Here is a 27,955-nt window from a genome sequence, read left to right on the forward strand (position 1 = left end):
ATTCTATTCTATTCTATTCTATTCTATTCTATTCTATTCTATTCTATATCCTATCCTATCCTATCCTATCCTATCCTATCCTATCCAATTCATTTTTTAGACAAGGTCCAGGCTAGGCTCGAACTCACTATATAGATGAGGATGGCCTGGACTTTTGATTTTCTAGCCCCCACATCCCAAATAAAAACACAAAGAAGCTGAAAAGGGTAGGCATTCCTCTCAGAGAGCCATCGACCACTCAAGGTCAAGTCCTGATTCTGATACTTCCTACATACTCTAGTTCTTAGAATGAAAAGTAATCTTAGAAGCTAGTATATCCCAAATGGCAAATGCTCCTCTGCTGTCCCATCCCGCTGGTCAGCCTCTGCTGGATTCTGCCAGGGGAAGTAGGCTCACTACTCTCCTAGTTACCAAATCATCTCTTGCTCATGATTGCCTGTTTTAAAAAATAATGAAAAAAGTATCTTTTCACAATAAGTCACAAAACCAATAAAATACCTAGGATCAAATCTCACAAGGTCCTCATAACATGTGTATGAAGACAACTATAAACCTTACTGAAGGGCATAAAAGGAAAATTGACTGCCATGTTCTCAGATGAAAAGGCTTGACACCATAGAGAAGACAGTAACTTCCAAAGTGGTCCATATACCCAGCGCCATCCAAGCCCCATTAAACAGGACTGCTTAATGAAATGAGCCCAACTAGCTCTAAGAACCATCTTCAAAAGAAACATCCTTTAGTAAGTGACAAAACATGTTTGAGAAATGAATGCTATCCAGAGGGTGTGTGATAAGGTGGCCATCTTTCAAACTAGTATCAGGACAGAGCAGGTGATCATAGGGAAACAGTACAGACAGCTAGGTGAGGAGTTTAGTCTATAAGGAAGGAGGTACCTCACTAAGGTGTATACAGTTTGGGTGGAGCTGATAGCAGGCTGTATTTTAATAATATAAACACAAATGTCAATATTGCGTTCTACACAAGGATAAATTCCAGATGCGTGGACGTCTAAACACAAACAGTTTCCCAGGGAGTAAAAATGCAAGAGAGTGTTTTTATGCCTAGATGCAAAGTCAGCATGCAAAACCCCAATGCCAGAAAGAAATAGATGGTCAGATCTGAGTTCAAAAATTAAAATACTTAGGTACAACAGAAAATGTGCCCACACTAGAGTTACAGATAAAGGGAGACTACAGAGCAGAGTGCCACAGGGAATTAGTGGCTTTCCGAGAGTCCGATTAAAAATAGAAGAGGCAAGGGTTCAACACAGACAAGCGCCTGAAGACAAAACAAACTGGCTAACAAATATATTAAATAAAACCCACTCACATATACACAGGGAAATGCCAGAAATGCCAATCAAAACAGCTAGGAGGTTGGTTAAGTTGGCACAGAATAGAAGTCTCACTAGCATCCCGGCTCACACGGGGAAATGAGATGCATACTAAACTAAACGGGTATAAACTGGTCAAGTCCTTTGGGAAAGCATGCTGAGAATATCCACTGATTTGCTAAGTACCTATAATTCTGCACTTCTACCTTGGGGTGACCATGTGTTCCCCAAGGTATGCTTGTGCGTTAACACAGTGGGATTATTGCCTATATTAACAAAAACAATTAGGATATAATAATAATGTCCCTGTGCCCACTCACAGGGGCATTACAGAGCTGGGCTCACATGGACGCCAGTGGATGAGAAGGCTATAAGTTCCTAAGTCAGGATAGACTTTGAGAAGAGAACTGATGACAACTCGAGGTTAAGACACAGCTGCAGTCAGTGTAATGGAGTTGAGGGTAGATTCTAATCCGGAACCCTGGTAGGGTCAGTGGTCAACAGCTGGGGATACAGCCAGTCAATACCAGCTGACGAGCAATGGTGACCAGGAGCATTCCCAGTAGCAGACACTGGCCTGAGGCCCAGCAGTAGCTCAGCCTCACCCCTTTCTCTGAAATGTGGGTTTGGTGTTTGGCTGACTTGGACCAGAATGTTGTGTTGAGACACCCTGAATGGGGAGCCAGGAAGTCAGCTGGGACTCCCTTGAGGAGTCAGAGATTATGATGATTCAGGCAGTTTCAGGAGGGCAAGATGACATCAGTGTCTAGCCAAGCTAGAAGGGCTCTCCTGAATCATTCGATCTAAAATCCCTGGCACCTTCTATTCACTTATTATTGTCTTGTTTTGTGTTATATAATGTAGGGAGCCAAGACCCACTTCTTGCTTTTCATCCAAAACAAAACAAAGACAATTGACCAGCCACTCAGAATATGTCCAACACTAAAGGAGTGTTTTGCATGCATTTTTTAATAGGCATAAAAAACAATATGCTCATTATCTTTAGAAAAGGAACCAAACTGTGGAGGAGTCAGGTAACCTACCCAAGACCACTCAATAAGAGAGGAAGATGGAATCAGGAGCCAACTGTAGTTTGCCTCACACCAACAACATGATTCCTACCACTAAAGCTGGGATGGACATTCATGGTATCTGACTGAGAGTGGGAGAAAATGAGATCCATGCATCAAGAGTTTCTAGTCCAGTGGAAAGGTAAGAGTGTGCTGGACAACCTGGACAGAATATATCATGTGAGAAGCGAAGCATCCTCTTCTCTAGGGATGCAGAGCCTGGCAGAGGACAGATGCAAAGATGCACACTCTTGACAGACAGTCTTGTCCTTTGAGATGAAGTGAGGAAGAGATCTAAGAACTTTTGGCTTCGGCTGCCATTAAGTCCCAGCACCCTTCCCTCATCCATCCTTCTTTCCAGAGACCAGAACCTACCTGTACTTGTGACATCAGGGCCACTACCCAAGAATGCAGAGGAACATTCGTGTCAAGAAAGGACCCATGGAAAGTAGGAAGGACTGCTTTAGGCTGATTTTTAAAGCAGGAAAAAGAGAAAATTAAATAGATCATTTTATATCATTTCCCTCCAATCTCTGAAACTTCACACTTAAACCAGTGCCCAAGTCTCAAAGAAAGAGTAAGGATCCGCAGCAGGGTGGTGAGCACATTTTCTCCTTCTAGAAGAACAGTGGCCTGCAGAAAAGGGGTCATAATGACTAAATAGATGTCCATAGAGGTAACTACAAAATGAACACAAATGCATGTGTACTGAGCGGTGCACAGTGATAATTCCACCCTGTCTCAAAAGCAAGGTGGAGGGGTTGGGGTAGAGCACAGTGGTAACAGTGCCTGTTATGTAACCTGGATTTGAATGACCAGAAACCACATAGAAAAGCCAGGCATGGCTGTCCATGCTTACAAACAAGCACTTAAGAGCAGGAGCCTAACACTTCACTAGCTAGGCAGTCTAGCTGAAAAGCACCTGCCCTGTATCTAAAGGCAATATGGCAGAGAGTGACAGAGGATGACACCAAAGTCTGTCCTTCTCTAGACTCTATAGACATGTAGAGGCATTCACAGACAGACACACACACACACACACACAGCAGAAGTGATAGAAAAAGGAGCTGGACATCATCTTCTGACCTCTCCACATCACACAATAGTGGGCATGCAGACAAAAACAAGAAAATAAACTAAGAAATTTAGAATGTGTTAGAAGAGTGATGGTGGCTTGAAGACTACAGGAAATACTATGCTTGAGGAGCTGAGTTTGAATATTATTTACCTAATGGAGATGATGATGGAAAGACAAAACTGTTTTCTTTAAACATGGAGTCCACTAAACATTGGTCCTTGATGATCAATCAAAAGTCAACACAATGTCAAAGTGTGGGAGGAGGTCCCAACACAGGCCTGGAGGCATTCTTTTCCAATGGTGAGTGATGGGGTTTGCAATGGAAAAAGGCCATGTAGCACCATGTCTGAGCCATGCATCGAAACAAATATTTAAACAATAAAAAGAGGGAGAATCCTTTCTTAGGGTTGCCATAGGGAAAAAGTGGGTGCAGAGAAGTTCGGGAGGCAGTTTGATGCTCCTCCAGATGTTAGCAATCTGCTACACTGAGTGCTTTCACCTCACAACACAGAAGCATCGTCACCAAACCTGCTTGGCTATTAGCTTAAAAGTTCAAGCTATACAAGGCCTCATAAGGGTCAGACCCACTTGGTCAAACAACTGTGAAAAGAAATTTCAGATTATAGGAGTGTAAAAGCACATTTACACAGGCAATCCTGACCCTTTTTTAAACAGGAGTGACAGTTACAAATAGCTTGCAGCGATGGATGGAACTATAAAAGATCATCGTGAGTGAGGCAACCCAGAAACAGAAAGACACGCATGGTATATACTCACTTATAAGCAGATACTAGCCATATAATTATAGGATAAACATACTAAAATCTACAGACCTAAGGAAGCTAAACAACAAGGAGGACCTTAGGGAGGATGCTTAAATCTCATTCAGAATGGCAAACAGGATAGACACCAGAAGGAGTTAAAGAGAGGGAACAGGATGGGAGCCTACTATAGAGGGTCCTCTGAAAGGCTTCACCCAACAGGGGATCAAAGCAGATACTGAAACTTACAGCCATACTTTGGGCAGAATGCAGGAAGTCTTATGGAAGAAGGGGAGAGATAGAAGGACACAGAGGGAACGGGAGCCCCACGAGGAGACCAACAAAACTAAAAAATCTGACCTCAGGGGATCTTGCAGAGAGACTGATGCACCAACCAAGGACCACGCATGGAGAGGACCTAGACTCCCTGCTCAGATGTAGCCAATAGGCAGCTCAGTCTCCATGTGGGTCCCCAACTAAGGGGAGCAGAGACTGCCTCTGTCAGGAATTTGGTTGCCTGGTCTTTCATCACTTGCCTCTGGCAATGTGGACTAGCCAGGCCACAGAGGAAGTCCTGATGAGACTTAACAAGCTTTGGGCAGGTGAGAGGGGAGAACTCTCCCTTGCAGTGGACTAGGGGAAGGGGATAGGAGGGAAGAAGGGGAGAGGGTGGGGCTGGGAGGAGTTGACGAAGGGGCTACAATCAAGATATACAATGAATATATTGTAAATAAATAAATAGCTTGCAGCTTGCAGCTTGCAGCCACCTTCCTTCCACTTTGCACCCACATATACAAACCACCTATCCAGCTGGCACAGTGTATGAGTCCCGACCCAGGTTTTGGAAAGAGTCTTGCCCTGGCTCTTGCTGGCTCATGACCTTTGCTTGGATTTTCCTCAAGAAACAAAACAATGCAGAAAGGGGAATATCTCCCAGAAAAGAAAAAAAAAAAAAAAAGAGGACTGAGAATGAGAGATGGCTCAGTAGCTCAAGAGCTGAGTTCAGTTCCCCACCATGCATGTAAAATCAGGCACAGCAGGGCACACTTGCTGTTATACCAGCACTGGGAAGTGGGAAGTGGAGACAAGCAGATCCCTAGTCAGACAGTCTGGTCTAACCAATGAGCTCCAGGCCCTGTGAGAGACCATATTTCAAAGCTAAGGTGGAAGATGCTGATGCTGGCCTCTGGCCTCCATGTGAACACACACATATATATTTACACACGAACACACACACAAAATATTAAGCTGAAAACGAAATGATGTTTCAAATGTACAACGTAGGTTGCGCACATTGGGTGACATCAAACCTCTCTCTTACTATATGGTGAGGCACACAGCATCCTCCCCTGAAGCCCTGGTCAGCAAAGACCGAGCTAGCTTTGAAGAAGGCAGCTTCCTCTGAGTATGCTGACAACCCCAGCTTAACAGACACATGCGTAAGAAAAGACTGACTCTGGGAAATTGTTGAAATGCATCCCCGACGCTTAGCGTCCAGACAAGCAAGCGGTTGCCAACTGATAACGCTGGCTTCCTGTCCTTGAAGAGTCCTGATGCCATAGGGGGCTTCCCTGCCCTCTCCATTGCAAGAGTCCCTCCTTATATCCGCAGCCTCCTCAGGCTGGGGCTGAGGAGGGGGGCCCGTCACCCACCCTCTGAGCTCTGCTGTACCCTCTCAGCTCTCCCTGCAGGTGTATCCCAGCTTTCCATCGCCAGGGCTCACATCCTCAGCTAACGCTGGGCGTCATGGGGCTGCACACTGCCCTGACCATCTCAGTAAGAGAGCCTCCTGGAAAGACACATGCCAGAGCAGGTTTGGTTACTCTGAGGACCAGTGAGACCTACCTGGGACCGCCCCAGCACACAGACCCATCCACACACTCACATACACTCTCACACAAGCCCGCTCACACACAGACACGAATAACTACACACAGGCACACCCCCACACTCTCACAAAAGCCTATTCACACACTCACAATGCTCTCGCACAATTTTGCTCTCACATACACACACCACGTAAGCACACTGACACGCTCACATTCCCCCTAGCGTACTACAGTCTTCCACAGGCAGGTATGCTCACAGCCCCTACCCTCCTACAGTCACACAGCCACGTTCACACACATCTACACTTACATATAGGCATACACACAGGCATAAGCACACACTCCCAGACACACACAGGGGAACTCCTGCACACATTCACACAAAAACACTCACACAGTCAAACTCACACCAAGTCACACTTACAGAAAAGTACACACAGATACACTTTTCACGGACACGTGCATGTGTATTCACACACAGGCACACTCATACATGAGTACACACAAGTATACTTTCATGCACACTTATACACAGGCACACAAATATAGACTCACGCACACACACAGGCACACTCATACATGAGTACACACAGCTATACTTTCATGCACGCTCATACACCGTCACGCAAAATATATATTCACACACTCATACAGGCATACACAGGTACACAACACGCACCCTCACAGAGGCACAGAGGCAGTCACTTGCACATGCGTGTCCATTAAACAATCAGGCAAGCTCACATGAGCACATCCACACATGTATACACTCACAGGCACATAAAAAGTACACACATGGGAGCACACTTATGCCCACATGCATGCAGACAAATGTGCGTGCAGGCACACACAGGAAGACTAGCCCCTTAAGAGATGAAGCATGAGCCTAGAGAAAAGGATGAGAGAGGGTTCTCCACCCTGCGGGTGAGAGCAGGACAGCAGATTGCCACGCCCTCCCCCACTGCTCTCATAGCCCCCCCACCCCTCAGCTCTCCATGAGAGGGCGGCACTGGCTGAGTGAGGCCTGTGGTGCGAGTTCCAGTGAGGAAGCACCATGTCCCAAAAGGCTACAGGGCCTATCCCAGCTCATAGCGCTGGAACCAACTCTTAGCCTCTAACTCCAGCCACTCAGCTTCCCTGCCTCACTGTGGGTCAGAGGGTAGATCAGGGGGAGCCTCCAGGGAGACTTAAAGGGTTCGCTGCCATTGTACCTTCTCTTTTGAGTCACCTTGAAGCCCCTCATTCATTCTGTTTCTCCATCCAAAGCTGCCAAGGGACACCTTAATGCATTTGAAGACGGAATAAAAGAAACAGGACAAGCTCTAGCTTGCCTCTGTGATCCATCAAAATTTCTCCCGGGTGGGTGACAGAAAGAAAGGTTTTTTTGCGGTCAGAAATGTAACAAGGTAATTATTTTCACACCAGTCCTTCTGCATGGTTTTTCACAGACAGCAATTTTATAAGGCATAATTATCTATTTTCGTTTGCTTCATAAATTCCTCCTTTCTATTTCGTCTCCCAGTAAACTAGAAATTATTTAAAATGAAGCCATGCAACCCGACGCTTGGCTTCACTCGGCTGTGCACTTCCTCCTATCTTCCTGTGTGCTCCCTCTGGCTGCCCCTGACATGGTCCCTTTACCATCTGACCTTCTCCTATCATTTGGAGGAGGCAGTGAGTCCCAGCTCCCCCAGAACTGAAGGCAGAGCCAGGTGAGGTGACGCGCGCCTGCAATCTCAGCGGTTGGGAGGCAGTGGCAATAGGATCAAGAACTCAAGGTCATTCATCAGCTACATAGGAAGTTCAAGGCCAGCCTAGGTAACAGGAGATCCCACCTTTACAAAAGAACTGAAGTCCAGCTTTGTGGGCCATGGCTCCTGCTGAGCTACTGGTTCCAACAGCCCCAAGGGACATAGCTGCTCAGGCATTCCAGTACTTAACCTTTTCCTCTCTCCTGCAGCATGCCTAAGTACAGAAGATCAACTGCTCACTTGTCACCAGGGAACTTCAGGCCATAGGGTTATAGGCAGCCAATGGCTTCTTCTCAGGACTGAAGCAAAACTTGCCACCCCCTACTCCAAACACGTCACTTTTCCTCTCAGATCTCTGGCATCCGCTTGTGCTGGAAGCTTCGCTATCTTCTACACACTTCACACTTTCCAGGGATATAACCAAAGCAAGTTCTAACATCGATTGGGAGTTTACTATGAACCAGGCACTGGGCCAAAGATGCTATAATTCGATTTTGCTTAATCCTCGTAACAACTCAGAGAGGCACACAACAGTGTGAGAGTGAGAGAAGGAATGGGAGAGTGGAGGAGAGTGAGGAAATGAGGCCAAGGTCACAGAGAAGGCAAGAGAGAGTCAAGATGTAAATGAAGCTCCCAAGACCTTCTTGGAAACACCGTGTGCACATGCTGAGTCTATGTGCTTTCTCAGAACACTCTCAAGTTTAGGGCATCTTAGCCACTCCAGGACTCTCAGGGTTTGGCGGCCTCCGGGCCCTGCACCAGAAGGGCTGCAGGGGAATCCTGAGATGCTGTGTTTAGTCTTTGTTCTCTGCCTCTTCCCTAGTACACAGTCCTCAAAATCCTTAGCATCTTCACAGTAATCAGACAGCAAAACACAGGCAGTTTCAGAATGGGAACTGGTCGCCAAGGAAGGATTAGGAGGGTATGACTGTCCTAGCCCCCAGTCTCAGAGAAGAGAGAGGGAGTAATGATTAAATTGAATGCCAATGGCCAAGAAAGTAGACATTTAGGGTGTGTAATCAAGTTTGAAAAAAATCACCAAAACACTGGGTTCTGAGAGCATCTACGTAGCTTTATGTGCTTCTTCTAGGGTGGCAGCTTCAGGCAGCCTCTGTGCCCTCAGGAACACACCCGCTTTTGTGACATTCTTTATGATGATCCGGGAACCCTGTCTTTCCCAGTCTTGTGAACTGCTCAAGTGCAATAGTCAAATTGAAGTTGGAGCTTATGGGAGCCTCAGTTTATATGGTTGACAAGCACAGCTTCAACCACTGGGGCTTCTGATTAGTAACCACAGGGGAAGAGCAGCCCTGGGGGCCAGTCCCTCAACTGGGCCAGTACGATCCAGGCACTTGCTTTAGGTAGATGGGTAGAGAGTGTGAGACCCAGATGGATTAGAGAATGTGTAGTTGGCACCCACTATGGCAGGATTGCTTGTTTGCTGGTAGGGAGAGATGCCCAGACATTTAAGGTCTCCAGAAAACTTCTGTGTTGAGTATGTGGTAGAGGCAGAAAAGTATGGTTGGTTGGCATCTCCCAGAGCAATGATGGGGACACAGAAACCTTGTTTACTGTAGCACAGCAAGCTCAAAGCTCAGAGCTGGACCCTCAGCCCACACCTTCCTGGGCCTTCCTCCTTACTTATTGGGACAACACTATCCCTGGTCCCCACCTTCATTTCCCCCTTCTGTGTCACACCCCTACTGTAAGTGACCCTTTGGAACCTCCTGGCTGGTGATGAACCACAGGGTCCAGATCACCAGGCTTCCTTTGGGGTTTCACTGTCAAGGAGGGCAGGGGGTCAGCTGAAGCCCTCTTTTAGCTGCTCCCCCAGGTGCCCACCTCATCCTGTGCTTGGCTTAAGTTGGGAGGAAGAGGTCACCTGAGAGTGTATGTAAAAGAATTGGGACAGGAATGGGCAAGAATGCATAGCCAGGTACTCTAATGCCAGAGATATAATTGTGTGCCTCTGGGCTGGGCGGAAGGGGAGAAAGAGGGAAGAGAAAGGAAGAAAAGAGGAAAAGAAGGGGGGAATTTGGTGTCTGCAGGCCAGCAGAAGTCATATGAATTCAGACTCTGTAGGAATGAACATCCCACTCTGCCTGTGTCCCTGAGGCCACTGGAATCCATACTTCCCCTTTAATCCTGCCTAAGGATGCACTCACATACCCCTGACTTCATTGATGAGGCTCAAAGACAGTTTGGACAGGCAAGACTTCCAGGGCCTCTCAGATATCAAGGGAATTTTCAGCTCTCCTAGTAGACTAAAAAGGAAATAGAGAAATGCCCCAACAAGGCTACAGAGTTTCCCACTGTTAATGTTTAGGTGGGATAATTAATGTGCATATGTTTATGTGAGATCAGGTGTGTGTGTGTGTGTGTGTGTGTGTGTGTGTGTGTGTGTGTGTGTAAAATTTACCAAGTAGGCTAGGCCTGGCTGGCCACTGCACCCTGCTTCTGTCTGCCCCAGCGCTGGGATTATGAGCTTGCAGCATCACATCAGTTTTATTCTGCAGTTCTAGGATTTGACTCAGACCGTCAGCATAATGGTAATCCTAGAGTAGTACAGGTGTTGTAACTGTGCAAGGCACATATTTTATATTTATGCATTTTTATATGCATTTATAGAACTATTGATGGGAAGGAGTGGACTGCTGATGTAATCTCACTTGAAAACAATGGCCACGAGTTAGAGTTGAGGTCCTTCCACACTGGCTCTCAGGCTCTGCCCTCTGGCTCACGGCACCAGGACATGACAGGTGCTCACTGTCCCCATGCATTTATAAATACAGATCATCTTTATCTTCAGTGCCCAGGCAGTCAATAGTTGCTCTCTGATAGGACAGATGAAGCCTTGGTTTTACAAGGTGAACCAGCTCTCTCGGCTCCTGGCCTCCACCAGCCCCTCTCAGGCTGCACAACTGTCTCACTAGAACTGCTAGGCTGGCTAGGAACCCTAAGGCCATGGTGCAGGGGAGTGCCTTTCCTCAACAGCTCTAGATAGTCTCCTTGTATCTAAAAAATTATTTACTGTGGTGATGTGCAGTGCCTTTTTAAGAGAACAGATGGCACCTCCAATTAGAATGCTTTTAAAGGAAACCCTAATGAGAATATAAAAGCCAACAAATTGACTTTTTCATACAGTACTTCTCTGGCACACAATAAATCAAATATATAATGAGGCTCGGGGAAATAGTAGCTTTATTTATACATGTTTTGCCTAGCATTGTGCTGTGCCCATGTCCTGTCTCCTGGGTCTCCTCACTAAGTGCTTGCTCCTCCAGGATGTGTCCAGAAGGTGTTCTTGGTCCTGCCTGCCATAATCAAGTGTGCTTTGATTTGGCAGTTTCTAGTCTGAGCACTGCCTCTGTATCAAACGGCACAAGAAATAGAAGTATGTAAGGAGGAAATAGCCAGGGCGGCATGCTCTCTTCTCATGTAGATAAGAAGGGGAGAGTATATTAGAATCCCACTGGTGAGGATTCCAGAGCAGGCTGGACCAGAGGCAGGAGGGAAAAGCCTGGGTGGTTTAACCTAAATATGGCCTTCGAATACGGGTAGTGTGGAGTGAGGAGCTTCCATCGTGAGTCTAGAGGATATTCCTATTTCACCCAACAACTGATCCTACAGACTCGAGTCCATCAGGTCGGAGGGTAATAAGTGGGAGAAGACAGAACCACATCAGCATTCTGAGCCACTAGCCCTTGACCCAACTTCTTCCGAGTAACCTTATCATAAGTCTGGGTGAGTTGACAATTTGCCTCCTCAAGTGGGAATCTAAAAGCCATATGGTTGAGTTGATCTGCAGAGGGAGCCTGGCCAAAGAGAAGAGCTGTGAGCGGAAGCCCAGAGGCAGTGCTTCTGGGAGGGAGGCTCCCAGAGTTCAGGTGGATGCTTCAGCTGTTGTGTAGGCTGTTGTGTGGTCTGGTCACCCAGGTAGTGGGTTAGCATCCTTAATGGAAGCTGGAGAATATTAAATATTGCTTTTTAGGCTCATGGAAGACTGCCGTCTAGGGGGCCCTTAGAAATCATAGGAGGAGACACCACCAATGAAAGATGGGGATACTAGGCAGCAAGAGGGAAATAATTTCTGTCAGTCTCCACCCACCTGAAAAGGAAGGCAGGGAAAATCAGTTTACAAGACGATGAGCTTTTCCTTAGCTCAAATCTATAAGCATCGATTGAGCCCTGGACCTTGATCCAGAAGACGCTTTCATTTCTCCTCTGCACCCAGCAAAGGTTACATATGCTACAAGGCCAGGGCTGAGAAATTCTTCTACCTAGCCCAGTTTTTTTTTTTTCTGTCTATCAAACTGTAAGTTTGTATGGAATATACCTCTGTGTCCCTCTTCACTGGGCTGGGAGGGAACCAGTCTAAGGGGTGTAAGGGAAGGTGCATGCTCACAGTGAGCCATACCAAAGCATCTAGTGCAGATCTAGTCTGGTTACAGGCTTACTAACCTGCAGTATTGATCCCAGAATGCAATGGGAATACTGAGAAGAGAGAGCATCCCTGCTTTAGGGCTTTAACACTTAGAGAAGGAAAAGTTGTTTAAAGTGCTGATCAGGAAGAACCATGTTCCCTGCCTCCCGTGTTTATGGGAGAGAAGACCAGGAGGAAATTATTCTTTTCCTTCCCAGAGACTACAGTTGTTCCTCTGCTTTCAGAAAATAAATGGCCGCTTTTCTTTCCATGGCAGATAGTGGGAGAGTAGATACAGCTGATGCATTAACCCTCAGTCTCTAGAATTCAGGAGGCTGAGACGGACACTGAAGTCAGGCTTCTGGTCTTGTCATTTGATGGCAACTCAGATACTGGACACTATAAGGGACACAGGGGACAAATATATAGACCTGATAACACAGGGACTTTCAGTTAGGAGCTAAGGCAGTTACAGACTAAATGGACAATTCATAAAACCATGAGAACTTCAAGGAAAGCAGACATAAGGAAGACGCCCTGAAGAGTGATCTTCAACTGCAGAAACCAGTACAAAGGGACACCTTGGAGAAGTTACAAGTTCAACTGCAAGAGTTACAAGTTACTGCAATGTATGAGTCGATCTTGATTCTTGCACACAGATAAAGAACTCTTTAGATGGGCAGTTTTAAAAACCTGGCAGACAGAAGTTGCCCTGGGTGTGTGTGAGAGAAAGACCCTCACAGTTGTCAAAAGGGGGCATGAAAGAATACAATCTTAACCAACAGTATGCTTCAGAGAGAGAGAGAGAGAGAGAGAGAGAGAGAGAGAGAGACCCATTTCAGCACCATGGCCAGCACCCCATTTAGCATTTTCTTGGCAGGACGACCTGATCTCGCCCCTGCTCCAAGTCCACCCTTTAATTGCATAGTCAAGGAACTAGACTCCCCGGCCCAGCTCCCCTTACTAGACACTTACTAGTGCACGCCACTTCTGGGGGGTCAAAGTCTGCTCGGTAATAGCCAGTCCGGCAGGTGCAGATAGGAGACGCCTCTGAAGGGGAACGGCTGTTGGAGGGGCAGTGGGAGCAGCCCTCAGCTTCCTGGCTGGCCTTGAAGGTCCCCGCAGGACAGGCTACAACACAAAGATCATGTGAGAGTTAATGGGAGAATGGCCACCAGACACCCTTCCCTGGAAATGGGAAATGGAGCTTTTGCCATCCTAAAACAAAAAGATGCCGAGTTACCTCCTCACAACCAAGATTCCCAGAGTGAGCATCTCAGATGGAGAAAACCCTGCTTAATATTTCAGCTCTCCAAACATCTTGACAAATGGCCCTTCTCACATGAACAAAGTGAAAAGTGATTTTCCCACTCTCAGGCATGTCAACATAGTTTATCGGTAAGGCGAGTCTAGCGTGTATCTGGGTGCATGGTAAGCAAATGTCTCCTACCTTAATAATCAGGGCCTTTCCCAGAGCCCTTGACGAGGGAGTGTAACCTCACAGTCTCAGAGAAAAAGGGGTCTTTGTTGGCAGTGACCAGACTTCTGATTCTTAAATGTCATGTTGCAACAAACATGAGAAGCGCCAAGATGTACTCATTAGCATTTGCTAGGAATGATGGTTAAAGAACTAGAAATCACAGCAATTCTTTATGGAAAAATTAAAGTGGCTTCAAGGTCACTGCCTTAAGAGCATCATTCTACCTTAATTGCATTTTGATATGCTTTCGAGGGCGGGGACAAGCAAAAGACAGGGCTTTACAGGCAGCTTGTGCTGTGTGCCTGGAGTCGCCTTTCATACACGCAGCGACAGGAAAAGGTTGGGAACAAATGGGACAGTTTGGTGTGCCCACTTATGGGTACCTCTCCTAGGTTCTTAGAGAACCAGTGCTTGTCTCCACACTGCCCCACAGGCTGTGGCCATGATTCACCTCCTGAGACCCGAGACATGTGGTCTTATCCTTGCTGATCCATCCCCTCCTCCCTATTTCCACAAGGACTGTCTTTACCACTTCATTCCCGGCTTCCTCCTATAAACCTGGGTAAAACTTACCATCCGGTCAACTTGTTTGGATTCCCTACATACCTCAGAAACCCATTCAACAAATATTCCCTGCGCATCTTTTGAGACTCTGCTGCAGGGGTCACGAGTTGCTTTTGAGGACTTTCTGACCCACTGTGGCCACACTATCTGTCTTAGTTAGGGTTGCTATCACTGTGATGAAACACCATAAGCAAAAGCAACTCAGGAAGGAAAGAGTTTATTTCACTCAAAGCAATAAGGGCAGGAATTGACACAGAACAGGCACCTGGAGACAGGAGCTGATGCAGAGGCCATGGAGTTGCTGCTTACTGGCTTGCTCTCCATGGCTCGTTCAGCTGACTTTCTTATGGAACCCAGGAGCGCCAGCCCATGAATAGCCCCATCTAAATGAGCTAGGCCCTCCTCCTTCAATCAACAATCAAGAAAATGCCCAACAGGCTTGCCTACAGCCCCATCTTATGGAGACATTTTCTCTCTGATGGCTCTAGCTTGTGTCAAGTTGACATAAAACCAGCCAGGACACTATTATAGTGATTGTTGCCCGAACAGAGCTGTTGCAAAGGCTTCCACTTACATGAAGCTCATCTTCTCAAACATATTGTTCCCTCCTGAAAAGTGTGGAGAATTCTTTAATAATAGCAGTAGCCACCATCTGTTAACTCACCTTAAGTGTTTAACGTACATTGCTCTATGGGGTGGCTATTATTGTCTCCACTTGCTAATGAGGAAATTGGGATATGGAGAGGTTTAAAAACGTTCCCAGGATCACTCAGTGGGAGAAATGATGGTGATGGTACATGTGTAAGCTATTTTCAATACATCTACCACTTCCCTGCCCGGGCAAGAAGAAAGAACCGTCTCCTACGCTGGGATTCCCCTGGTTGCTGCTCACTTGAAGTGGGGAGACTGTCTAAAGTTACAGCGGATGCGCCCTGGATGGGAGCCTGTCGCAGACCAGAGGAAAATTCTGAAATGGTGTAACCCAACAGCATCCCATGAAATATAGATTCTTTGAGTTTTCAGTTCCTATTACTTACAGAAAATATGGACCTAAAAGTAAAGAATAAATTTCATTGTTTACTGCAGAATGTCTCGGAGCTTCAAAAAGCAAGGTTTTGAATGGCAGGTTTTTGTTTTTTGGGTTCCCCCCCCCCGCAAGAAGGCCTTTTTCTGCAGGGCCTCCCCTGGGACTTGCATTCCCTGGGACACAGTGGGTACACTGTTATTTCACAACTGTTGGGCAAACAATAATTCCCGTTGTAACCCACGTCAGAAATAGGCCACTCACTGACCCATGTTAACACATTAAAAAAAAAAAAAAGACAAAAGAGAACCTCTGCAGCAAGAAAAAGAATAAGTTTGAATTTTCAAACAAAAGAACCGATCAATAAAACCCAAAGCAGAAAGCATCAACTGCCATTCTTGAGGCAGACTAAAATCTAGCTTACTAATAATCTGCCTTTCTGAGCCCATTCGCTCTGGGCTCTCTCTACCTGTCTTGTACCCTTCCACTCTCTTACACCTCATTTTTCTCTTCTGGGTAAGTCTTCACCCCTTTGCACTGAGGCGCTAGTGTTCCTACCCTGGCAGGTTCTGCAGCTTCCATGCAGCAGGACGCCTTCCTGGAAAGGGGAGGAGAGCTGGTGACTACTCATGCGTTCATATTCAGTTCCTGCCACACTGTAATTTTCTTAATGTACTGGTCCAAGAAGAACAAAGTGTTTTCGCTTGCTTCTCGGCACTTAAAAGCCACCTCGAGTTACATTTAATAAGTTAACAGCATAAACAGTCATCCTGATATCCACAAGTAGAGCTGGAATTTGAAAATGTCTTTCTCTGAATCTCTGATGAAGGAATGGGAGCCTCTGTTCTGGGTGACTGGGTATCCAAGGAGAGGAAATAGAGAGGAGAGGGTAGGGTACAAGCTAAACTATCCATTCATTCATTCATTCATTCATTCATTCATTCATTCATTCATTCATTCATTGTGTGGGGTGTTTGTACATTTTTCTGTGTGTGTGAAAAAGAGAGAGAATTCAGGTGTGAGCGCAGTATCTGTACATTAATGTTTGTACACATGCACATGTGGAGACAAGAGGCCAAAATTGAGCATCTTCTTCATTCACTGTCCACTTTGTTTTTTGACACAGGATCTCTTGATGAGCACGGAGCTCACCAATTCTGCTTGGCTGGCCAGCCTATGGAAACCTTCTGTCTCTACATGTGCCCACATCACTGAGGTTACAGACATGTGCCACTGTCCCCTGATTTTCATTACGTGGATTCTAGGCGGGTCTGAATTCAGATGCTCAAGCTAGCACCTCCTTTTTTACCAAGATCTCTCCCCAGAACCCCACAAGATGGGCTTCAGAGAGAAGTCCAGAAACAGTTGGAGGACAGAAGTCTTAGGCGAATCTGACTCTGTAGTCCCCAGGGAAGTGAGAACTGAGCCACACAGCTGAAGCGTTCTAGCTCCAACTTCTGCTTTTGCTGGTTCCCGCCAAGGTGAACATCTGTGAGTGATGATGCCCCTCGGAGCCTTGATTTGTTCGCGGTATAAAACATCTAGACTGCTCACAACTCACAGGCCAGTAGCATTTAATAAACTCATACATGTGGCATAGCTGGCACTGCTGTGTGTCACACTTAGGAAAGCTCCCCTCAACCCAGTTTATACACTTCTTTTTTTTGAAAGTTAAGTTTTCTTCGAAATGACTTTACAATTCAAAGTCAGAATAGACATTTGGAGCCCCAAAGAAGGCATTAAAGTCTTAGAAACAAATGGAAAATGTGTTTCTGCCTAGACTCTTTCTGTCTAGATAACTGGGGAATCATTATATCTATAAGATACATTTTACCTGTAATTTTAAAATATTCATGTTTCATGTGTTAACATTTTAATGAAATCTGTATCCAGGACCGTCTTTCTAAATCCATGCACCAAACTTTGAGATGGTAATGTGTGATCATGCCTGCAACAAGATTTTCTCATATAGTTTATGCTTTAAATAACTGTTAAAGTGACAGGCTAGTCGGCAAAACCTTTTAAACTCATCTTGCTTCAGATTCCACTAATCAGAAATAGATGTTGACACTGTTGTTTCTTACAAAGAAAAATAAGTAAGAGAAACATACTTTCCTTGAGAAAAAAACAGCTTTAATTAGAAGTGATAAGTGGAGCATCTGAGTCAATTCTGGAAAAGAATATATAGACCTATAGACTGAAGAAAAAAGGGGAAGGGATTTCCAGGCAGGTAAGCTTGGCTCAGTGGGCAAATGTGTGCTGTGCAAAGTGTGAGGAGCTGAGTTGGGGGCCCCAGGACACAATCCCAGTGCTCCGATCGATCCTGGGGTGAGAGGCAGAGAGAGGAGAATTCCCAGGATCTCACAGGCCAGACAGCTTGCTATATGCAGTGGAAAAACAGTGAGACACCCTGCCTCAAATGAAGCAGAAGCTGAGGAAAAACATTCCAGGTTATCCCCTTGATCCTCTGATTTGCACATGAGTGACATAGCATGCATGAACATGAGCATACACAGGCACATACATGTCATACACGCAGAGGCACACATCACACACCACCAGTATGTGCAGAAAGGGAGGAGAGGGAACAAGAAAGATGGCTGATTTTAACAAAAAGGTAACAGTTAAATATTGTTAGGTACATGTGAACACTTTTGAGATAGATAATTCTTTGGCTTGATATTTCAAAAGTCTTGTTTTCTTTCTTTATAGAGAATTTTGGTACAGTCATCACAACCATGATAAGCACCTACATCTGGCCGTTGTTGGTTGAGGACCTACTGGAAGCCAGGAGACATGCCAGAGGAATAGAGCTGTGTGTGCAAATAAAGTTTGGGGCTTTAGGGGCTCCCTTTCCTATGGGGTGCAGCAGTCAATAGAACACTACTTCTTAATGTAGGACATATGCTGATGTTAGCTGGGACACACCCATTTTGGGAATCCAGCCTTGTAAGATGAGGACCACATGAAGCATCTTCCTAGGAAGCAGGATTCAAAAAGGGAGGACTAGGGATTCTCATCCCTAGAATGCAAGTCAAGTCATATGCTTGCCTCACATGCATAAAGCTGTAGGCTTGATTCTCAGCCCTGCCAGACAGGGTGGTACATGCCTGTAATCTCAACAGTTGGGAGGTGGAGGCAGGAGGATTAGAAGTTCAAAGTCATCCTCAGCTCAGGGACAGCCTGAGGTACAGGAGACTGTCTCCAACAACAATGATAATAAAAGATTCAGAAGTGGGAATGATGACAGAGGAAGAATTAAAGATGTGGAAGAATTGGGGGAGGGGTTGTCAAAGACGACCTGGGCAAGGAGAACATGATCATGATTATAGGGGAAGGGGGAGGCCACTCACACTTCCCTGTGTGTTCCTGGAAGATAGCAAGACACCATCACATAAGGCTGTATTTCTGACACACTAGGGGACCATGGTTGTCTTATTTCTTTAAAAAGGGGGAGGTTTCTTCCCTTCACTGCACGTGATCTGGTTCAGACAGAGGCTAAGCCAGCAGAACAGAGGTGAGGGTAGGCACGCCCTCTACATCTTCTCTCCCTTCTCTTGGCTTCAGCAGAGGGAGGGCATTAAGACCTGACTGCTCTGCCCCTAAGCATTTACACACTTCCCACCCTCCAAGCCAAACACACATTTCCCTCCCGCTATAAGCAACACAATGAGGCTGGCTTGTGTCATCTCCGGCAGAAGGTCACCTTGGAATGCTCGCCCCCACACACTCCTCAACACCTCAAAGCTGTAACAAATTGCCTGCTGCTTACAATGCTCTTGAGAACGCCCCTCTCCTCCCGTCCCTGCACGAAGCCTCCCAGTGACACACAATCCATCATCTACAGTACTATTACTTTATAAAGAAACAGATTAAGTGTCTCATAAACAGCACGGTGATTGAGATAATGGAAAGCGCCTCTCGTCCCCATCTGCAGCACCGGGTTATGAAGCTTCTCCAAGCAGCCAGGAAGAGGAAATTAATAGAAGCAAGAGGGAATAACCACTTTTATGCAATTTCCTCAGGAGATAGTGGACCATCTAATCTTTATTGGAGCCCTTTAACCTGTCACTCACCACTCACCAGAGCCTCTTTAGCTCTTGCAATTTTTTCCTGATATCTAAGGAAGATAAGACGGAAACCTCAAAATATTATTTGATAATTTTTTCAAAGGTGGAGTGTGCCCACTGCCTCGGTCCCCTCCTTTCTCAGTGGAGGCCTCGGAAAACATTTTTATGCAGCAGAAATGGAGGAGAGCTTAACTATTCTTGGTGCACAGTCCAGGAGGTCAGCACTACTCTGCAAGAAGAGACTCTCTCTTTGCATTTTAAATGCGGTTTTTCTCTCTACCACCGCCTTCTGTCCTTGCACTCTCTTTTTAATAATCTGATTACTTCTCTTGATCTAATTTTTTTTCCCCCAAATGAGTTTGCAAAGGTTCATGCCAATGAATATTCATCCCTTGCTTAAGATCAGGCGCCTCTTTCTCAAGGCAGGTGTAACTCAGCAGCTGGTTCAGGGAGGTCTGCGTGCCTCGTGGGGCAACAGTGAATGAATGAGCTGAGCACATTCCCGCTCAGGAAGAAAGAGGTTCCGAGTGCAGCAGCCCTAAGCCCTCCTCCATTACCTCCATGGCTTGTGCCCACTCTGTGCACGTGTCTTTTTGCGGTTGCTCAGAACTGCAAGCTAGTTGTGGTGGTGAGAGACATACATGGCTCTGCATGGCTCCTCCCATAGCTCTTGTGGATGGAGTTCTCCAAGGGGCTTACACCCTGAGTGCTAACTCCAACTGTCCATCCACCCTCCACCTACTCACCAGCTCATCCACCAGTCAGTCCCCTTATTCACACATACATCAGTCCATCCACCCATCCATCCCCCTCCCCACACATCCCGCTCCCTACCTACCCATCCACTCATCCATCCTTCTACCTACTCACTCATCTATTCATCCATCCACCTACCCATCCACCTACTCATTCATCCATCTGTCCATCTAGCCACCCATCTACCAACCAATCCATCCAGTCACCAACCACTCACCCACCCACTAACCCATCAAACTATACACCAAACAACCACTCATCTACCCATCCACTGCAGTAGTTTGAAAGTTCTCTGAAGTAAGACTCTAGGTCTTTTTGTGTTTGTGTTTCCCTTTCTCCTGTGCACAGCACAAAGCCTTCCACATGTCATGAGTAGTTACAGTGGCTGTTCACGGAAGGCCCTACTGGAATAATGCCCCAAAGACCAAAGCTCTGACAGTAACAACTGTAACAAATGATTCTGTATTAGAGGGAAGTGTTGCAGGCAGACCCATCCAGTGGGGATTCTCGCAGATTTTCAGAAGGGTTATTTAGATGACTTCAAAATATTTAAAGCCTTTATTCAAAGGTGAAGACTTCCGAAGAAAAAGCAGAAAAAATGGGATCAAGAACTTGTTCATGGACATTCATTACAGTGTTGTTTCTAAGGCAGAAGAAAGGAATGAAGATCGGGCATGGAAGGATGGAGGAAAGGAAGAGGGACCTAAACGTCTAATAAGAGAATGTTGACTAAATAAATAGGGAATATTCATATAGTAGACTACAATACAGTCATTACCATTCTATCTTAAAAAATAGTTTGGAGGTGATTTCTGAAACTATATAAAAACTATTTTTATTTTACTGACTGAAATAAAAAAAGAAGCCTGCATTGTTAGTAATTATTACTTTGTATATTTTATCAGCATTTTATGATAAACACACACAAAGGACATTTATTCATTACATTTAATTTTTTTTTTTTTTTTTTTTTTTTTTTTTTTTTTTTTTTTTTTTTTTATTTTTTTTTTTTATTTTTTTATTTTTTTTTTTTTTTTTTTTTTTTTTTTTTTTTTTTTTTTTTTTTTTTGCAGAGGACACTGAAGTATGAATACAGGCTCTGGTCCCAAGGATAGCTGGGGAAGGCAGGATAAAGTGAGTTGGGAAAAGCTCTGCCTTGCAGGTAGAGGTGCTTTATTCTCTCAAGAGGAAATGGAGAGTGGATGGGAGCTGAGGAGGCTGCCGGGAGGAATCAGAACCTGCACAGGCCTTGAGAGGAGGGGTTAAAGCGGATGCAGAGATGAGAGGGTGGGGCAGAGAGAAAAGGGTGCACCAGGATTCACAGAGCAAGAACCTGCCTGCCTGGGGAAGCCTAGAGCAACTGCAGAAGTGGCCAGGACTATGGGGTTGTTATTAGGGGTTGTGGAGGAAGCTGGCCAAGGAATGTTCAACATGACCCAGGGCATTTGAAGCCAAACAGGACTTCCGGTCCTCCCTCCCTGGGCCCAGTGCCAGCTGTAATGGCCTGTGCAGTTGGGACACTTAGTTGTGTCATACACTCGTGTCACTCATGCTGACACTTGCTGAAATTGATGCGTTCTGCAGGCATCTTGACACAGACTGTAAGTCACAGTGCCATTAAGCTGCTAACACAGCGGCAGTGACAGCAAGTCGGGGAACTCATTAGCATGGAAGATGCCAAAGAGGTGGGTTTGGTATGGGGTGGGGGTAGGAGGCTTTGCCTCAAGGTAATGAAGGAACCACAGGTCAGGGCCAAAAGGCAAGGACAGAAGAATAAGGTCCCAGGGAGGAGGGACAGGACCTGGGGCCCTCTCGAGGGGTAACATTAAATTCTCTCAGAAGCAGGTACAAGGCTGACCTGGAACCCTGGATCCTTGTCAGAGGGGTGTTTTCCAACAGTCTGCGCTAATGCAGACAGGAGACTGCATGCTCCTGTCTACTAAAATCAACCTTCGCATTTAGTGAATGCGAGCCTCCGGGAGGTCATTAGATCCTGGGAGTAGAGCCTCCCTGTGCTCTTATAAGCAGAGAGGAAAGGCTGCCTGTTTTCTGTCTGTTCTCTGCCATGTGAACACACACACGAAAGCACCATCTGCAAAGTAGGAAGCAGGCCCTCAGCAGATGCTGCGCACAGGCGACTTGGTCTTGGACAGCCCGGCTTCCGGAGCAATGGGAATAAATGTCTGCTGCTTAGGCAGCTCACTTCGCAATGTGCAGCAGAGCACAGCTGACCAAGGTGAGGATTACCGGCATCTCGAATTTCAGACAAAAAAAAAGGATTTTGGACCCTGTGCCAGGCCAGCTACCTCAGGGGTCCATGCCAAGTCCTCAAGCCCACGCTGTCGTAGTATGTGAGATCAGAACCACTGAGGCTTCGGTCCGAAAAGCTGCCAGTTGCTGGAGTATGAATATAAGCAGGCCCCTTCACTTTTCCAAACTCTGAAACCTCTATCTGCAACAAAGGACACAGAATTACCCCCATCTCCAGCTAGTACAGAGATTTGCGCGATGGTTCTAAAAGTCCTAGAACACTGTATTGCCTTAAGAGATAGCAGCAAGCTGCTCTTTGCTAGGAGCCAGGTTGAATAACCAGTGTCTTGAGTTATTTGAGGCACTTACTGACTGCTTGTCACAAACTTGGAGATGACCAGGCACTGGGAGACCTTGGCACGTGAGATCGGAAGCTGTTTCTTCTGAGACACTAACACCCTATGGAATATCACTAAAGATCTAATAACAGGGTCACGATCCCTGTGATTTTTGACAGGGACAGAGGGAAGCAGAGCAGAGATGTTAGGGTGAGACTCACTTGGAGACCAGGACAGAACTGGCTTCTCTTGTGGCTGACCATGTCTTCCTTCATGCCAGCACCCCTAACCAGCAGACAGAACTAGAGGGGCCAGTCTTGAGAATCACGCATCCTCAGCATGGCAGGGGGACCTTCAGGATTCTAGGATGTCACAGGCTGTCCCTGCACATGCAACATTTGTACCAAGCAGACCTTTCCCTCAAGGGACAGATTGTCTCTATCCCAGCACAGGCCAAGAGAGGTGGGGCTGGAAGGAGAAGAGGGAGCACCCAGGGAGGCAAGTACAGTAGGGGAAAAGAGAGAGCAACAAAATAGAATGGCTGAGCTAGGAAGAGCGGTATAGTCTGACAGAGGAGAACTGAGACCTTTCCCAGACTAGCCAGCGAGTGGGATGTCATTGAAATTATTTATGGCTTCAACCTGCCTCTGGATGGAAGGGAAAGGTGGAAGGCTGGACGGCATGGTAGGATTTCTTGGGGAGAGCCGGCAGGCCCTTCATAGGTCCATCGCAGGCCTTGGAGGAGCAGCATAAGCATCTCAGTTGGTTCAGACATGGGTATCCATGCATGGGACAGGGGACAGTAGCAGTTAAGACAGGAGCGGCTGCCAGGCAAACACTGGGCAGTCACAGAGCCTGGTCCTGCATTCCCTAGGTTCCTACAATCTCAAAAATGTTGGCGGGAGGTGAAGTGAGACAGAGCAGGGTCTTGGCAAGACACCAGCTGGAGAAATAACTCCTTGAGGTGGCCTGTTCATTGCTGGGGCCTTTCAGGGCTCATCAGTGTGAGAAGATGGGACCCAGAGAGGCTAGTCGAAGAAGTGTGTAAGCCCCTCTTTCTGCAGAATTCATCCTAAAGAGATAATCACATGCGATTCAAAACAAAACTATAGGGCTTTCATGACCATTTATAACATGGAAATGGACAACCTAAAAACCATAAATGGATACACCATAATTTAACTGAATCTCTATCGTGAGGCTTGGTGGCCTGCATAAATACTGGTTATTAATTAATGACTGAAAAAGATAACCGCATATAAGAAGAACAAACAGTAGTCGCCAGTAATAACAATTTTTATATCTTTTTAAAATGTATAGTAGTGAGATTAGGGAGAGTGGGTTTCTCATATTTTCTGATTTATGTTGTCCCATTTTTTTACGCAGTAAACTTTTATTGCTTTTTTTATAGAGACAAATATTTCCTTCAAATAGTGGAATGTCAGAAAGCCACTCTAGTTGGGGACAATGGGGGCAGGACAAGGCAGATTTGGAAGTGAAATACGAGGTGGGGAGGGGGTTTTGAAAAGAAAGTGGGGTCTGAAGGAAGAAGTGGGGTGGGAGAGGGAAAGTATGAGTGGCCTAAAGGTTGGCACAGAATACCCTCACTTAACCCAGTCCTCCCACGTACCCCTGAATTTCCATGTCTTCAGCTCCACCTCTTCAGCTACTGCCAGTGATTCCCCCAAATCCATTTTGCAGGAACAGCTCCCCTTTCTGTCATATCCACTGCAATTTGTTTGGTACATGTCTGAGACCTCTTCTTTTATGTCCTCACCTTCACACTGGCTAAGCGGATGCCTTGCACAGAAAGTTTGGTGTGTGTTTGAGTCAGGAGCCTAATTCTCAAGAATGGGCTCCAGGGCAGGATCGAGGCCCCCTTCATGGCTGGGAGATGGCTCAGTAGATAAAAAGCATTCCCCATGAAAACATGAGAACCAGTAGTCAGGTCCTTAGAACGCGCAACAAGATGGACACGGTAGTGGGTGAGAAATAAGGTGGAAGGTGAGGGCACACCTTGGCACGTGTGTGCCTGCACACACACACACACACACACACACACACACATACACACACACACACAGTGGACGGTCCTTGAGGAGGAAATGCCACAAGCCAAGCAGGCTAGCACATAAAGGAGGAGATGGTCCAGGCTGGAGCATAGAGGCACTGATGCCCTGGTATAACAAATGCCTCTTTTAAGGGGGTAGCATCTTCCTCCTGCTTCCTCACCAGTCACCAGGGATGTGCTTCACTGGGTCCATAGTATTCAAGGCAGAGGAAGATGAGAGGATCAGATCATCAGATGAGAGGATCAGTTCGGCCACTGTAATGGGCCCCGGGTTGTTTGTCTTCACAGGGTCTCAAAGGGAGCTGTCCTAGGCCCCCTCTGTACCAGCAAGGGCGGGAGAGTTCCTGGCCATCCCCTCCTCAGCTCTGTGTACCCCAAGTCCCTCCTCAGCAGAGCCCAGCTGTCAATGTTCTAAAAATGCCATCAGTCTGGTGGCTCTGTGCCTGCCATGGACAAGCGGGACATATGCTGGCCATCAGGCAGCTTCCTATGTTTTCAAACTGCAGTGTTTACCCTCAGAGAAAAGCCTTGTGTTTAAGCACTTCCCCTGACAAACACCTTAATGGATTCAAGTAATGTCTAAACAAGTCCTTCAGATTGATGAAGGTGAAGTCTCACTGTGTCTCTAAAGGTTGGGTATGGCTGCTCACTCCTGCCCAGGCCTTGGGCACAGGTGAGTCCTCCCAGGAATGCCACCATCTTTCCCAGCCTCCTTTGCTTTGCTTTCTGCAGAGTGAACACTCACACACAGGCATGCACAGCAGAGCTGTGTATGTTGGCATATACCAAGAGAAACGAGGAAAGAAAGAACAGAAGTAAGAAAAGAGAAGAGCAAAAGGTAAAGAGCAGCCACATTTGGGTGTATAACACAAATCTCATTTCCCTCCAAACTCTGACAAAGCAAATAGGGCTCTTCCTTAGGAAGATTGCTGTTGTGAGCCCTTCTTTCCCAGGTTTCTTCCCCCTTGAGGCTTGGGTGAGCTCACAGATCAGGCAGACAGTGTGAGAAAAGCCCTTTGAAACAAAATACCCAATATGAAGGTAGCCAACGTGCAGCAAAGGGACTGTGCCCCTGCCCCTGACTGCCACAGCAGACATCACGGATCAGTCATTACACTACTTCTGACCAATATAGGGAAACTCTGGATGTTCTTCTTTTTTGCTTTTGTTTCTTGATTTGTTTTATTTATCTATCTATCTATCTATCTATCTATCTATCTATCTATCTATCTATCTATCTATTTATTTTTGAGGCAGGTTTTCACTATGTAGACTAGGCCAGCCTTGAACTCCCAGAAATGCTGGGAGAGAAGGCATATACCACCATGCCCGGTCCAAGCTCCGGAACTTTAACACAATGCCGAGGCCGCAAAGGCATCTGCCACATTCCAGACCTGGGATGTGAAGGGAAAAGAAGGCGATGGCTTGGCCTGAGGTAGTCAGGAGACGATCAGAACATGCTAGAGTCAGGTCCTGCCTACAGGGCGCTGTCATCGGGACGGGTCTAACATGGCTCCCAGGGACTCCCTCTAACCTCCACCCCACTTCCTTCTCCCCATTCTCTCTCTCCCCTTCACACAGCCTCCTTTCCAACTGTGAAGCCAGGCATCTAATTACGCTCTCGGTGTGCATCGGTGAGAGCAGCTGAGAGGCACAGGTATCTCCAGAGAAGGTCGAGTACTGCATAAGTAAAATGTAAGATTAAGACACCCCCCCCCTTTCGTGGTGAACTTGATAAAATAATTTTGCTGTGACCTTTACAGAAACCCAGGAGTAAAAATGGGCACCATGGAGTCTGTAGCTTCTCCCCAGGTCACCAAGCCACAAACATTATAAATCTGCCAATGATATTATACAGTATTCAAAAGGGACAGGCAGGAAAAAATAAATGACTTTTTACTTTGTGGTAATGGTGGAGCAGAAGCTTTGGAGCTGAAATGCCCGTGCTGAGTCATCAAAGCTGTCTGGACAGATAAGGGACAAGATCCCTGCCTGTCTGTGCTGTGTTGACCTTGCTTGTGTGGCAGAACAGACATGGCTGCGGATCCACTTAGCAGAAGGATGGGAAGAGTTTGACAGGGGAAGCAGGCAAGAGTAGGCAGGCATTGAAGTCAATCGCAGCTGGCTCAGGGTCAAACACCTCAGAAGGGTGTCTATTCGGAGGTGTCTCGGATCCTCACACATAGGGATGGTGAATAAAGTCACTGTAGGTCTCAAAGTCACTGAGAAAGCAGAACGACCCATGTGCCACAGTTGGTGCTGGGATAATAAAGTTATATATATGCACTCAAGTACAATCGTGCCCAAGTGCAGCTGCAAATAACAAGCCATGTTTGTCTGAGCTTTGTCCCAGAGGCTGAAGGCAGAGGATTTGGCCAATGCCATTTTCCTGACCCACAAGTTTTACTCTAGACATTGCCAACCCCAACAAGTTGTTATCAGCTACTGCCTTCAGGGGCACCCCGTAAGCCTTATTACGGAAGCCACCTACTGCAAGGATCAGAGGTGTCGAGGGTGTTCTTCCCAGCTTACATCAGAGTATGTACTTGGGGGAATAAAAACCACTCAACTCCACAGAACCCTCACAGGGTCTGTGAGCAAAAGAAATGAGACTCTCACGTGTTAGATGGGGAAGGCATCTCCATTCTGAGAAGTGCTATAAGGCCAACTCTTAGCTTAGCCCTGGGGCCTGTGACAGGAACGATGGGAATCTCAGATCACAGGAGCCTGACTAGGCTGATTGAGATGGGAAGGGCTGGGTAGCTATGCTCTCAAACTGACCACCATTTATCCCAAGGTGCTGAGAGGTTCTTTCCAGTGAGCCTATGTCCTTCCTGTCTACACTTTCCTGGATGGACAAGTTATCACCTGCTGCCTTTGGGGTCACCACTTAAGCCTTATTAAGGAAGACACCTACAATAAGGATCAGAGGTGTTAGGATGTGCTTGCAAGCTTAGATCTGATGTGTACTTAGGGAAGCAAACGGCCTGTACAGGGAGGCTGCAAAGGAGAGGAAGGGCAGAATGAGTGTAGGCCCTGCAGGAGTGGGAGAGGGGGCAGCAGGGCCTGAGCAGCTATGAATTCATAGCCTTATGCTCCCTCCTTTGGTGTGTGTGTGTGTGTGTGTGTGTGTGTGTGTGTGTGTGTGTGTGTG

General features: G+C 46.5%; 1 protein-coding gene across 1 annotated transcript in view; it reads right to left on the reverse strand.

Annotated features, from left to right (window-relative positions):
- Ephb1 (EPH receptor B1) overlaps positions 1–27,955 on the reverse strand; it is a 426,680-nt gene that overhangs the window by 131,357 nt on the left and 267,368 nt on the right. Inside the window, exon 4 of the mRNA XM_055629751.1 lies at positions 13,224–13,379. Coding sequence (XP_055485726.1) covers positions 13,224–13,379 — 156 coding nt within the window. The remainder of the gene's footprint in view (positions 1–13,223; positions 13,380–27,955) is intronic.

Source organism: Psammomys obesus, unplaced genomic scaffold, assembly GCF_907164565.1.
Source record: "Psammomys obesus unplaced genomic scaffold, mPsaObe1.curated_primary_1811, whole genome shotgun sequence".
NCBI lineage: Eukaryota > Metazoa > Chordata > Mammalia > Rodentia > Muridae > Psammomys > Psammomys obesus.